Below are 13,211 nucleotides of genomic sequence, written 5' to 3'. Positions count from 1 at the left end.
TGGATAGTCAAAGTCAGTTTAAAGAACTTTAAAGCCATTTTTCTCAGTTTCACTGCTTGTGTAGTGACTGGGTTAGCTTCTGCGGGGCAGTACAGATGAGAGGCAATCACAGTCAATGTGATATTCTCTCTGAGGAAATAGGAGTTTATTCCTCAATACAAAATATGAAAAAGTATCACTGTATTTCCTTTTTTTTTTTTAATTATGTATCATACTATGTTCAATAAAATGAGGTGTCCTGTGGTGCTGCTGTACCTGGACAGCTCCTCCAGCTTTCCCTTGGCGTAATCCAGACTGGTCCTCTCCACATGCTCATGAGGGGTGTGGGCCAGAAGCTCATGGAGGGTAAGGATGTAGCGGGGGATCTAGAGTGACAGGGAATGAATAGAGGCAGGTGAGTCACTGACTCATGCATACACACTGGCACACACACACACACACACACACCTGACCATGTGCGAGCATACACACACACACACGCACACGCATGCATGCACACAAACACACACTCGCTCATTGAGGCAGACCAGTGGGGAGCTGTACACACATCTCCAGTCATCAGCAAAAATGTATTACTAACACAGTGGAGCTCAAAGTAGACCCCAGTGGAGTAGACTGCACTGAAACTGCATGCCTTGCCAGAAAAGAGCCATTATGAAACCCTGAGCTTCACAAACAAACCGCTTTATGTGGTTTATGAAAAACACAACAGGGATATTCGGAGCAAAAGCATGTGAAACAAATGGCTGCAGTGTTGTTGGTGATCAGTGAAGAAGGAACCTTTGTCTGTACTGAGATGCTCGGGCTAAAATACATCAGTCTGAGAGCCTGACGATGAGATGGACTAGGCTAGGAGTGTGTGTGCCCACCTGGAACATGGGGTAGGTGAGGAAGGTCTCCAGGGTCCTCTCCTCACAGTCGGGCTTGGCCTCATACTGCTTCAGCAGCTTGTCAAAGTCCCGGTTCTGCTTGCAGTGGGCCAGGATCTGCAGGCTGTACTGGTGGTTCCTCACAAACTCCTGGTAGATGTTTAACATGGGCAGCAGGATGTCAAACAGGTCAGCTGTGGAGAAAAGGGTGCAGGGAACTTATCATAAAAGAGAGATCACTCTGTGAAGCGTAATTGTATTTCCCAACAAAAGAAATGACTCCTCAGCGAAGGACCAGTTAGGCAAATCAAATACACCAGAGTGAGGACAGTTGAGAAATAGCATTATCATATTCATCCATCCAGATAAGTGACTCCTCAAAGAAGGAGCTTACCCAAAACTAATGTTGGCCAGCTTGCTATTCTTGCTTTCAACCCCTGATAGAAAATCTGATGCAGAAACATGATGGTTTCACTGCAAAACAAACACACAAAAAAACACAGAGAAAATCATAGTGGTCATGAAAATGTTGAAAATTCTCCAACATCACTTGTGCCAGTGCTGCAAACACACGTGTGCCAGTGAACAATCATTTACTGTTACTGTGTGTGCAAGTGTGTTGAGAACATAGAGTGAGGCTTTGCTGTGCTAATATGTCAAATGCCCACATACACCATTTCAATTGTAGGTTCAACAATGTTTTTCATAACTGACCACTATTGTTACTGTATGTATACAGCTACGCATTAAGTTCCTGTTCACTCTCTCTACATGGGAAACGTGTGGAGTGGAGAGCATGGGGTGGTCTACAGTGGCACACCTGTTGAGGAATATGCTGCTGACGTCGTCGTGGGTGATGGGGGGTTTCTTTGAGCTGGCCGCCATGCGGAGTGGCCTGAGGAAGTTGTTGACCAGGATGTGGAGCTGCTGGACGTACTCGGCCTCAGAGTCCAGCATGCTGAACACCACCTGGTTCCTCTTCCTCATGCTCTCAGCGTGGGGCGAGCGGATGTAGTCCTGGATGATGGTCTTCCACTTCCTCCTGCAGATCCATCCACGCAGGAAGCTCTGCACCTGGAGGATCATGGGTGACTGAGTTGGTGTTGTTGTTGTTGTTGTTATTTTGACAATGTCATGAGATTCATTGACTCGTTCAAAACACAGAGATACAAATTTAATGTTCTTTTTTTATTTTACTTTTTTTATTTTCTGGATTTCAGAGTCGTCGTCCCTGGGCGGCACCGTGGGTTTGGACTGGATCTTCTCGTTGTCTTTGAGCAGCCCGGAAATCTGCCAGAGACATGACGACAGGATGGACCAGTCATCATCACTCACATCTTCCTCTCCAAGCTTCCTCCTCACTTCCCAGCATACAGTATCAACAAAGTGACTGAGTCAAATGGGCCTGGAGCCTTTCGAAGCTGCCAGCACTGGCATGTGGTGGTGGCAATGCTACCACTGTTCACTTGGCTGATATTTCTATATCAGTGCATATTTACCGTGGTTATAAACTCACACTGTGCGACACCGTCCTGTGCATTGGAAAGAGATGAATATGCTGCACAAAAGAGCTGGGAGCTGCCTAGAACTGTCTGAAGGTAAGTGTCCCCATTTACTTTGTGTATAGACTGAAAGAGTTTATTATTATGTTTTGGAGGGGGTGGGAGTGGGGGGCGGTGGGTTGTGGGTTGTGGGGGTGCAACATGTATTATAAAGCCCCTGTTCATGCATATTCAGCGCACCATTTCATTTCAAGCCCCACATTTGCACATTAAAGTAAAATGACTATTTGATCTGAAGAATACAGCGGGGAGCATAGCTCTATTGGAGGGATTGTTTATGAGGGGAGATGCAAAGTGAAGCCCGGTGGGCCTGCGCACATCTCTTTGTGACAGAGTGGTGCTCCCATTTCTCCCCATCCAATCACACACTCTCTCTCAATATCAAATAACATAGACACAAAGAAATAACAAGCGTGATCCTGATCCATTTCAGTTCAGTTCACTTCTGGGATGACAAAATCCTAGAAATCTTGAATGGTGTTCGTGAGAAACATGATTTAAATCAACCACAGTTTTGCAGTTGCCCTAGATCTAGTAAAACCAGTGACCATGGAGGCAAAAGAATATTGAATTCACCATGAATATTACCTCTGATTTAAGGCGTTCAACCTCTATTTCCCCATCCTCTATCTGTTGTCGAAGTTGCTTAGCAACCATTTTCTCTGTCTCCACGATCTGGAGTAGATGGAGATACTTCTGCATGAGCGTCTCATGCTCATTGGCCAGATTCCTGAAACTGTGGAAAGTAAACACAGACACACACACACACACACACACACACACACACACACACGCACACACACACACACACACACACACACACACACACACACACACACACACACATACATACACACACACACACACACACACACACAGTAACTGTCAGAGGCCCATACAAACCCTCTAAAACAGTGTTCACATAGGAATGCACACACACACATACCAACACGTGTCTATACTGTACGCAGAGACTCCCAAGTGTGCATGTATGTACAGCCTCTAACAGAATGCTGTGAATATTGATATCCCTTGTGCACTGAAATCAAAGGGTAGCACTGCTTATCTGAAACAAGGAAACCAAGAGACATGCCTCTTTGTTTATATACACAGATTTCGATTTGCTTCAAGGCATTTCGGGAGATAAACCACAAAAAGTTCAGGCTTACGGTTGTGCCCAACAAAACCCAACACACATAATAATCTCCCCAAGCATTACAACTTGGATGCTTATTTAACAATGACTCTGATTATGAACACCCTGCTTCATTCCATCAAATCAAAAACTTGATTTGGGGGTTTGTCTATGAACTCGAACAACATGGACATCCAAATGTAGTTAGGACATTGTTTCAGCACAGCAGTTGGGCACTGTTCCTTAGAGCTGGTATGTGTAAGGATTGGGGGTTCGCTCTATTGGTTGAGCGACCCTTTGGCGTCCCCTTTAGTGTATGTATATATGTATTTCTGTCTGTCCTAATGACTGTGATTGTTACCAGGTGTGAATGCTTAGTCTTTGTCTATTTATGTTTCCCTGTGTCTTCCCTCTGTGTCAGTTGTTCGCTATATGTCATGTGAGTTGTGTGCGTCTTCATAGCCTTGTTGTTCCTCGCCTGTATGGAAGTTAAGTACTGAGAGACTGTTGCTGAGTTCATTGCCTTGTTGCTGAGTTCATTGCCTTGCCTTGTGCTATTGAAGGAGTTTTGGAGACTAGCCTTCTCCTCTTTTGTTTTGTTGTTTATTGTTCGGTTAAGTTATATTCGCTTACTCAAATAAAGAATACCTTTTATTTTGAATTCTACACCTGCATCCCGTCTCCTATGTTTTCTCCACTGCACCTGGGTCCAACCACCTTAGCTACTCATAACAGTATGGTGTTATCCTCTGTGCAGGCATGCTCTCTACAATTGCTCCATAAAACAATAATAAGGTGTCATGCCGAGCCATACAGTATTGATAGACACTGTGTTTTGATGCACTGAGTTCCGGGGCAGACACATGACAAGAGGCCTGTTACCTGGCGTGTGTTATTGCAGCCACCCATTCATCGCAGTCTTTCACATCCTCTGTGCGCAGCTCCAGGGCTTTCTGGTTCTCATGGGTGAAATTGACGGTGAAATAATACTGAAACACACAGGAGAGGCAAAGCATGTGATTCTATGTGATTCTATGTTACTCACAAGAGTAGAGAAGCACTTTGATAGCAAGAACATCGTTCATCACATGTTCATCGTTCATCACAAGCCCAAAATATGTATCACGTATGATACGTGTGGCGTTATAGGGTTCTATAAAATGTCGTACAGTATTTTCTCAATCCATATTGATCTACATGAGAGAACATACAGTATGACCACAGAGGGCAACACAATAGAAAGGTCAGTACAGTATGTGAACAAACATTCTATGATGTACTACATTTCAAACAATATCACCCCCCAAAAATATGAATATGATTTTGAAATGCGTGTGCAGAACCATTATGTTGTAGTACCCATGAACCATCTTAAAGCTTGTGTCTCCTCTGTTCAGTGAAGACAGTGGTTAAGTGAAAACCACAGAGGGGATGGGGAACCCACATCTTCCCCACCCACCAGCTCAATCGATGAGGCATGCTGAAGGAAGCTTCCCCTGACTGGGATGGCTCTGGTTCCCATGAGGAAAAGCCATAAGACATGTAAGCTGGAGGCATGGCCAATTACATAACTGTGCGCTACCTGTTACCTAGCAACTCCTCTCTGTGCGAATGGATAGGCTCTTTGCGCTTCTTGTCTCACTCCATTTTAGATAAGCAGGCCTTGTCTACGCTGAATTCCCTACCCCAACTATTTCTGTGTACCAGATCACCATGATTGTTAAAGGTGCTGTATTCAACCATCCCCCCTGCATATAGGGTACATCCTAACATAGTAACAAAACAAAAAAAAACATATATCCTACAAGTACAATTTTGAAACATTTCTACAAATATGAAATGGCCCAAAATCCCCACTAAATGATTGTAGGCTAATACTTTTAAAAGAAGAGCACAGACTACATTTTTTTTCTGGTGACTTCTCTTAAAAAAAGAACAATGTAGCCTACTGTCGTGTCACATCACAGCACCACATTGGCCTGGCTGGAAAGAGAGCAGTAACTGCCAAAAGAACAGCCTATCATCCCATCTCTCACACACCTGAATCACGCTCAAGGTCACAAGTGTTACTGGCCTTGTGTACTCTGGCAGCCATGCTGAGTGAAAAGCACACCCTAATCTTTGGCCTGCAGATGTCCAACAGGCACCTATCAACCTGCATCTCATTGGGATTCATGGCTGAATACTTCTCGATCTTCACATTCATTAGGTATTCAGCCTCCCATCAAAGAAAATCTATTTCTGTCAGGGATGCATGCTTGATGTTGTAGTTTTCCTTCATGCTCTTTTTAAGAGTGGCTTGTATTAGGGGATGTTTAACACACTGCTTGCTTCATGCTTTATGTGTACAGCTGAGTCATGCACTCTCAGACATGTTAAATGGACTCGCTTATGTCTTATGTTACACACACACACACACACACACACACACACACACACACACACACACACACACAGACACACACACACATACACACATACACTAAATGCTACAATCCTGATGATCTGATGACATATTGGTTGATGTTGTAATGAATGACTACACAGAGAGCACATTATTATCCCACCCAAAAATTCAAATGAATGTATCAGAAATGGAATAGGGCAACAAAGCGGCAATATACAGTACAGACACAGTCTTTTTCTGTTTGTTCCGGAGCAGTTTCCATTATTCTACATGGCCTTGAGTACTATGTCATACAGCCATTCAGCTACCTCAAAGTGGGGTGAAAAAAAACAGAACAGCAATACGTCAGCCAATGCTCGCTGCTGAATCCTCTAAAAGGCTACTGTTCCCCAAAGACGGATGACTGTGTTTTTCTATAAATGGGCTCTGACCCCTCCGAGGTACTGCAAGGAACAAATTTAGCACAGATATCTTGTGCATTAATAGGGAGGCGCGACACTATATTCTCCACAGTCACACTGCCTCCTTCCACATCACTCTTTTAGATGCAAATAGAGGTTGCCATAGGAACCATGAGCTCAAATATGTTATCCTTCTTAAAATACATACATTTAAGGATAATCCTTAAACCCAATCCAATAGTGTAATGACAATTTATTAGTTCAAAGTCCTGATATTGATGGAAGACATGCTAGTCTTATTTGTAAGGTAGTCTACCCTCTGACCCTCAATGCTCATCTGGAATTCCAGCACTCGTTGGCGTCCACTGAGCACTTGATTACTGTGGCAATACCATAAAGCTGTCAAGGTCAACAAGATGTATATCAGTAGAAGTGATGTCGCAGCACTGTTTCAATATACAGTGGGGGAAATAATGTTTTAATTCAACATTTTTAATTCTTCCCTTGCAGCTATTCACATGAATTTAGACCAACCATTGGTATTAACTCAATGAAACTACACAGCTAAACATTTTTTTACATTCCAATCGATAAAGAAAACTATGTGCAATAAAGTGGAAGGTGGATACTTGTTTCCCACACTGTATGTTACAATTTCATGTAATATTGCAAATCGTAAGGACACTTGAGAGGAAGTTTGAAAAAATAAGCATTTCATTGTTCGGTCTATAACCAGTTTACTGTGCATTTAAGAAAATAAACGTTGACTTGACTTGACTTGTCAGCAAAGGGAGAAACATATCATGCCTCTGATCTCTGCCACTCGTAATGATAAGGTTGTCAGACCAGATTTAGGCTGTTCATAGTCTGTGTGCCATCCCTTATCTTTCTCCCACCTTACGGACCTGCCACCGATCTTGGACTGTAAAAGACTGCAGTCCTCTCTTACAGAGGCTCAAGCATGTGATACAACTATAAGCTGGTTTAGGTGTTTTCTTTTATTGACTGTATCAACAATCATTAAACAGGACATTCCTGTCAAAGTCTGTTGTAATCCCAGAGTTTTAATATACCCTAATTCTGGGAAACTAGAAAAGCAAAACATGGTCCACTATGCTCCATACTGCTTCGTCAGCACAGGGACAGCTGTACACAGGAAGAGCCTGGACTCATTTTGGACTGTAGCCCTATACAGTGAAGAATATGGGCTGCAGACAACAGCAAGGTACGCATGAGGACTAGCAGGCAGCAGTATAGCATGAGGACTAACAGACAACAGTACAGCATGGGGACTAACAGACAACAGTACAGCATGGGGACTAACAGACAACAGTACAGCATGGGGACTAACAGACAACAGTACAGCATGGGGACTAACAGACAACAAACAGTACAGCATGAGGACTAGCAGACAACAGTACAGCATGGGGACTAACAGACAACAGTACAGCATGGGGACTAACAGACAACAGTACAGCATGGGGACTAACAGACAACAGTACAGCATGGGGACTAACAGACAACAGTACAGCATGGGGACTAACAGACAACAGTACAGCATGGGGACTAACAGACAACAGTACAGCATGGGGACTAACAGACAACAGTACAGCATGAGGACTAGCAGACAACAGTACAGCATGGGGACAGACAGACAACAGTACAGCATGAGGACTAGCAGACAACAGTACAGCATGGGGACTAGCAGACAACAGTACAGCATGGGGACTAACAGACAACAGTACAGCATGAGGACTAGCAGACAGCAGTACAGCATGGGGACTAACAGACAACAGTACAGCATGGGGACTAACAGACAACAGTACAGCATGGGGACTAACAGACAACAGTACAGCATGGGGACTAACAGACAACAGTACAGCATGGGGACTAACAGACAACAGTACAGCATGGGGACTAACAGACAACAGTACAGCATGGGGACTAACAGACAACAGTACAGCATGGGGACTAACAGACAACAGTACAGCATGGGGACTAACAGACAACAGTACAGCATGGGGACAGACAGACAACAGTACAGCATGAGGACTAGCAGACAACAGTACAGCATGGGGACTAGCAGACAACAGTACAGCATGGGGACTAACAGACAACAGTACAGCATGAGGACTAACAGACAACAGTACAGCATGAGGACAGACAGACAACAGTACAGCATGGGGACAGACAGACAACAGTACAGCATGGGGACTAACAGACAACAGTACAGCATGGGGACTAACAGACAACAGTACAGCATGGGGACTAACAGACAACAGTACAGCATGGGGACTAACAGACAACAGTACAGCATGGGGACTAACAGACAACAGTACAGAGGACTAACAGACAACAGTACAGCATGAGGACTAACAGACAACAGTACAGCATGAGGACTAACAGACAACAGTACAGCATGAGGACTAACAGACAACAGTACAGCATGGGGACTAACAGACAACAGTACAGCATGGGGACTAACAGACAACAGTACAGCATGAGGACTAACAGACAACAGTACAGCATGAGGACAGACAGACAACAGTACAGCATGAGGACTAACAGACAACAGTACAGCATGGGGACTAGCAGACAACAGTACAGGACTAACAGACAACAGTACAGCATGGGGACTAACAGACAACAACAGTACAGCATGAAGACTAACAGACAACACTACAGCATGGGGACTAGCAGACAACAGTACAGCATGAGGACTAGCAGACAACAGTACAGCATGGGGACTAACAGACAACAGTACAGCATGAGGACTAGCAGACAACAGTACAGCATGGGGACTAACAGACAACAGTACAGCATGGGGACTAACAGACAACAGTACAGCATGGGGACTAACAGACAACAGTACAGCATGAGGACTAACAGACAACAGTACAGCATGGGGACTAACAGACAACAGTACAGCATGGGGACTAACAGACAACAGTACAGCATGGGGACTAACAGACAACAGTACAGCATGGGGACTAACAGACAACAGTACAGCATGAGGACTAGCAGACAACAGTACAGCATGAAGACTAACAGACAACAGTACAGCATGGGGACTAACAGACAACAGTACAGCATGGGGACTAACAGACAACAGTACAGCATGAGGACTGACAGACAACAGTACAGCATGAGGACAGACAGACAACAGTACAGCATGGGGACTAACAGACAACAGTACAGCATGGGGACTGACAGACAACAGTACAGCATGAGGACAGACAGACAACAGTACAGCATGGGGACTAACAGACAACAGTACAGCATGGGGACTAACAGACAACAGTACAGCATGGGGACTAACAGACAACAGTACAGCATGGAGACTAACAGACAACAGTACAGCATGGGGACTAACAGACAACAGTACAGCATGGAGACTAACAGACAACAGTACAGCATGGGGACTAACAGACAACAGTACAGCATGGGGACTAACAGACAACAGTACAGCATGAGGACTAACAGACAACAGTACAGCATGAGGACAGACAGACAACAGTACAGCATGGGGACTAACAGACAACAGTACAGCATGAGGACTAGCAGACAGAGCCTTAATCCAATTATCCCACATTCCATATTGTAAAACCCAAAGACTCACAACAGATCAACTCATCTTCTACTTCATCAAACATTCATGTTTGGTTGACAGAGATCACCAGGACAACATCACTGTTTAATCTCTTAAATAGTACATGGTACTAGTTTCCCTGCTCATTTGAAGTACTCTTAAAGGTTTACGACATTAGGCCTTACTTACTGACAGACAAGTTTTGAGTAGGCTACCCCTTTAGCTTCGCTACAGCCTCTGAGGAGTTGAGTTGTGTTTGTTATAAACAAGGTATAAGAAAAAGTCTGTATTACACTTTTGTAACGATTAAAAACTGCTAAACTCAATTGAAACTCAATAAGGCCTAAAACCAATTGCGAACGTTGCCTGTTGTGTAAAAACATGCTCATACAACTGTCACAAGAATAGCATTACCACTCAGAGTTCAAGTAGAGGATAATATTGTACACCAAATAATAAGGTACAATTACAGATTGTACAGGCCAACATGTTACTGTGATAGATCAATATGCCTTATATTGTCATTCTTTCATTTTGTATATTTTGATAACATCTAACTGGCCCAAGCTCATGCAGTCAGTTGGTAACCAAAACAAGGGATTAGGTTTTCCATTTCTTTCAGATGATCCTGATTACTGGTCTCATGTATTCTAATAAACCACCATTTATTTGATAGCATAATATGAAAAAACACAGATAAAACTTTTTAGACTATGATCAAATAATATTTAAAAATAGCTTGGTGACTTATTATGAAACACTATTTGCTGCAGATGCAGTTGCCAAGGTAGGATGCTATTAATATCAGCGGGAAAGTTAAATCATACGTCAAATAGTGATGTTACGTCAACTTCCCACAAGATGGCGACTCTGGGATACAATAACTGGTTTCTTTGGTTTTCTTGGGTTAAACAATCTGTCTCCCAAAACTTGACTCAACTAAGATATAGTGTCAATTGGCAATAGGCCTGCATAGAACACAAATTAACATAGGCATACATGTGAAGGCAATTTATTGTAAGCATTAAGTGACAGATCTTTAAAAATCGAAGGGATTTCATAATAATTGGCAATGAGAGTACACTAATATGTTATTATTTGTCTCATATAGGGCAAAGTAAACAATACGGCTCTAGCACAATGCAGCAAAATCGTGCCACAGCTTGTTGTATTCAATTAGGTGTTGGAAATAGAATCGGTACTCCGATGCACATATTACATAACATTACACACTGAGCTATCTGAAATCTGAAAACATTCTGCGCTTCTTGCGACCTCAATATGGGGGACATCTGATCTGACACGTTGGTCTTGTCTCTGGTGCATCACTCATTTTTTTTCTTTTCTTTTTTTGCAACTGACAAATCGAGGGCTTGGTACGCAAAGGGCCTAAGTGACATTTCGAGCCAAAATGATTTCTATATATCAATAGAAGGCTCTTGATGATATGTGGTGAAAGGAGCTAACTGAGACCTTTAATTGCATTGAAATATAGCGAATAAACAAAGACTCATCACAATACAATCGGCTCAGAATAAATGTTTTGTTTTGGCTCTCCTGCCAAATTTGTAAAATGGCCTTTTGCGCGCCAAGCCCTCGAAATACAGTAACTTTAGAAATAAAGACAAATGAAGCAAGTGTGTTCTAAACTTGTGAGAGTGTACTGGACGTGTCATTCCATACCTGCTTCTCTAAACACTCCTTTGAGGACAGTGAGGGTTTGGGTGAAGCTGCCCTGTCACACACGCACCCTTCCAACAGGTACAATCCCGCGGGTCGAGAGCTGGACTCGCTCTCAAAATAAAACAGCATATTTTGTAATAAGGCGAACCACTTAGTGTGCCATTTTGTGTTGTCTGAGCTCTTTTTGCTCAAGCTGCCTCGCCTCGTACCATCCTTCTTTGCCAAAAGACCCAGGTAGGTAACATGTCCATCATTAAGTCGTATTCCTTTCTGCATTTTGACAAGGATACTTTGGTTGACAAGCTACTTGATCCTTACATCCTCTTGAACCCGATTCTCATACAGACACGGTGGACTGTGATTGCGGACTACCGGTGGCCCGCTCTGCCCGCTGCATTCACCGTGTTGGCATGAAGTGGAAAAGAGGGAAACAAACCGAATAATGCAAGTCTATCATCCTACATTTGATGAGAGCAATTGTTGCGGCTTGAAAATCCAAATTTCGGGATAAAAAGAGAGAAGGGTATAGTCCGTCCGTCTGTCTGTCAATTAAATCGGACACTGGCAAAGGGAAGTGTGTGTGAGGTGGTTTGCCGTATTCCCACGTGAAATCTCCAGAAAGCGGCGAGCTCCGTGCTGAGCTAGGCAGTGGAGTCACGTGACGTGTCCTTGGGAAAGCACATTTCAGAACCTTGGACAGAGAAATCCAAACAACTCAAAGTGCGGACATGGTATTAAATGAGGTGTTCTTTTAACGCAAGTGAGACATGTCCACAGGTATAACGGATTAAGCGCTGGCTCTACCGTACCTTTAAGAATGTGTTATTACTGTGAACCGGCACTTCCTTGAATGCTACATTGGGTTTATTTGTATATTCAAATACATTTAAATAAGCTAAACCCATCAAATGAGTAGAGGCCTGTAGTGTCTGTTCCACAATAGTCTCTCTAAACACGTATTAGTAATACTAAACCATGAGGTGGCTACATTGGACAAATACACCGATGGGTCATGTCTTTGTCTTTGTTTAGACATTCCTATTCTATCAGAGCAAAACACCACTGAGCCTTAGCTGGCAGTCTTGAAAACACACCTGAAATAAAGAACATATTGCATTAACCTATTCATGACACACCAATAGAGTTTGCCTTGCTGCCAATACATAGAAATGTAATCAAAACTGTGGTGCCGATTGGACATATTCTGAATGGTTTAGTCTATGCTTAGTTAATCGAAGTGGACCTAAGGAATGTTAGTACCTACTTGCAATATAAATGTATAGTGTTTTGTTGCTGACAGTGCTATTGCATTGTAACAAAGATTTGGCTGTAGTAAATTAGGGCCCAGTGACAGAAAGCAGATGGTTGGAGATGGAATGCTCCTCTCCTCATTGGAAGAGCCTGAAATGGAACAACAGCTAGGAACTTTTATGTTGTGAATACTGCTACTATGAGGGATGTGAGTGTAGTAGGCAATAATCTGACACTTCATTTGTTGCAGATCAAAGCGCTTATCCTAGCAGAATAAAAGGAAATCCATTCTCCTCACTTCACACATGATGCAA

The 13,211-nt window shown here is 43.2% G+C and overlaps 1 protein-coding gene across 3 annotated transcripts in view; it reads right to left on the bottom strand.

Annotated features, from left to right (window-relative positions):
* Positions 1-11,922, bottom strand: part of rasgrf1 (Ras protein specific guanine nucleotide releasing factor 1) — a gene marked incomplete at both ends in the record, with an annotated part of 24,575 nt that extends 12,653 nt beyond the window's left edge. For all 3 annotated transcript variants that reach the window (XM_080538968.1, XM_080538969.1, XM_080538970.1), the window contains 8 exons: positions 256-365; positions 870-1,063; positions 1,264-1,343; positions 1,690-1,943; positions 2,067-2,159; positions 3,020-3,167; positions 4,449-4,555; positions 11,647-11,922. In XM_080538968.1, coding sequence (XP_080395094.1) covers positions 256-365; positions 870-1,063; positions 1,264-1,343; positions 1,690-1,943; positions 2,067-2,159; positions 3,020-3,167; positions 4,449-4,555; positions 11,647-11,922 — 1,262 coding nt within the window. The remainder of the gene's footprint in view (positions 1-255; positions 366-869; positions 1,064-1,263; positions 1,344-1,689; positions 1,944-2,066; positions 2,160-3,019; positions 3,168-4,448; positions 4,556-11,646) is intronic.
* Positions 11,923-13,211: the final 1,289 nt, after the last annotated feature.

The sequence above is a fragment of the Nansenia antarctica genome (assembly GCF_963989245.1).
Source record: "Nansenia antarctica genome assembly, chromosome: 9".
NCBI lineage: Eukaryota > Metazoa > Chordata > Actinopteri > Argentiniformes > Microstomatidae > Nansenia > Nansenia antarctica.
The sequence above is the reverse complement of the archived record's forward strand: the minus strand, read 5'-3'. Positions and strand labels throughout refer to the sequence as shown.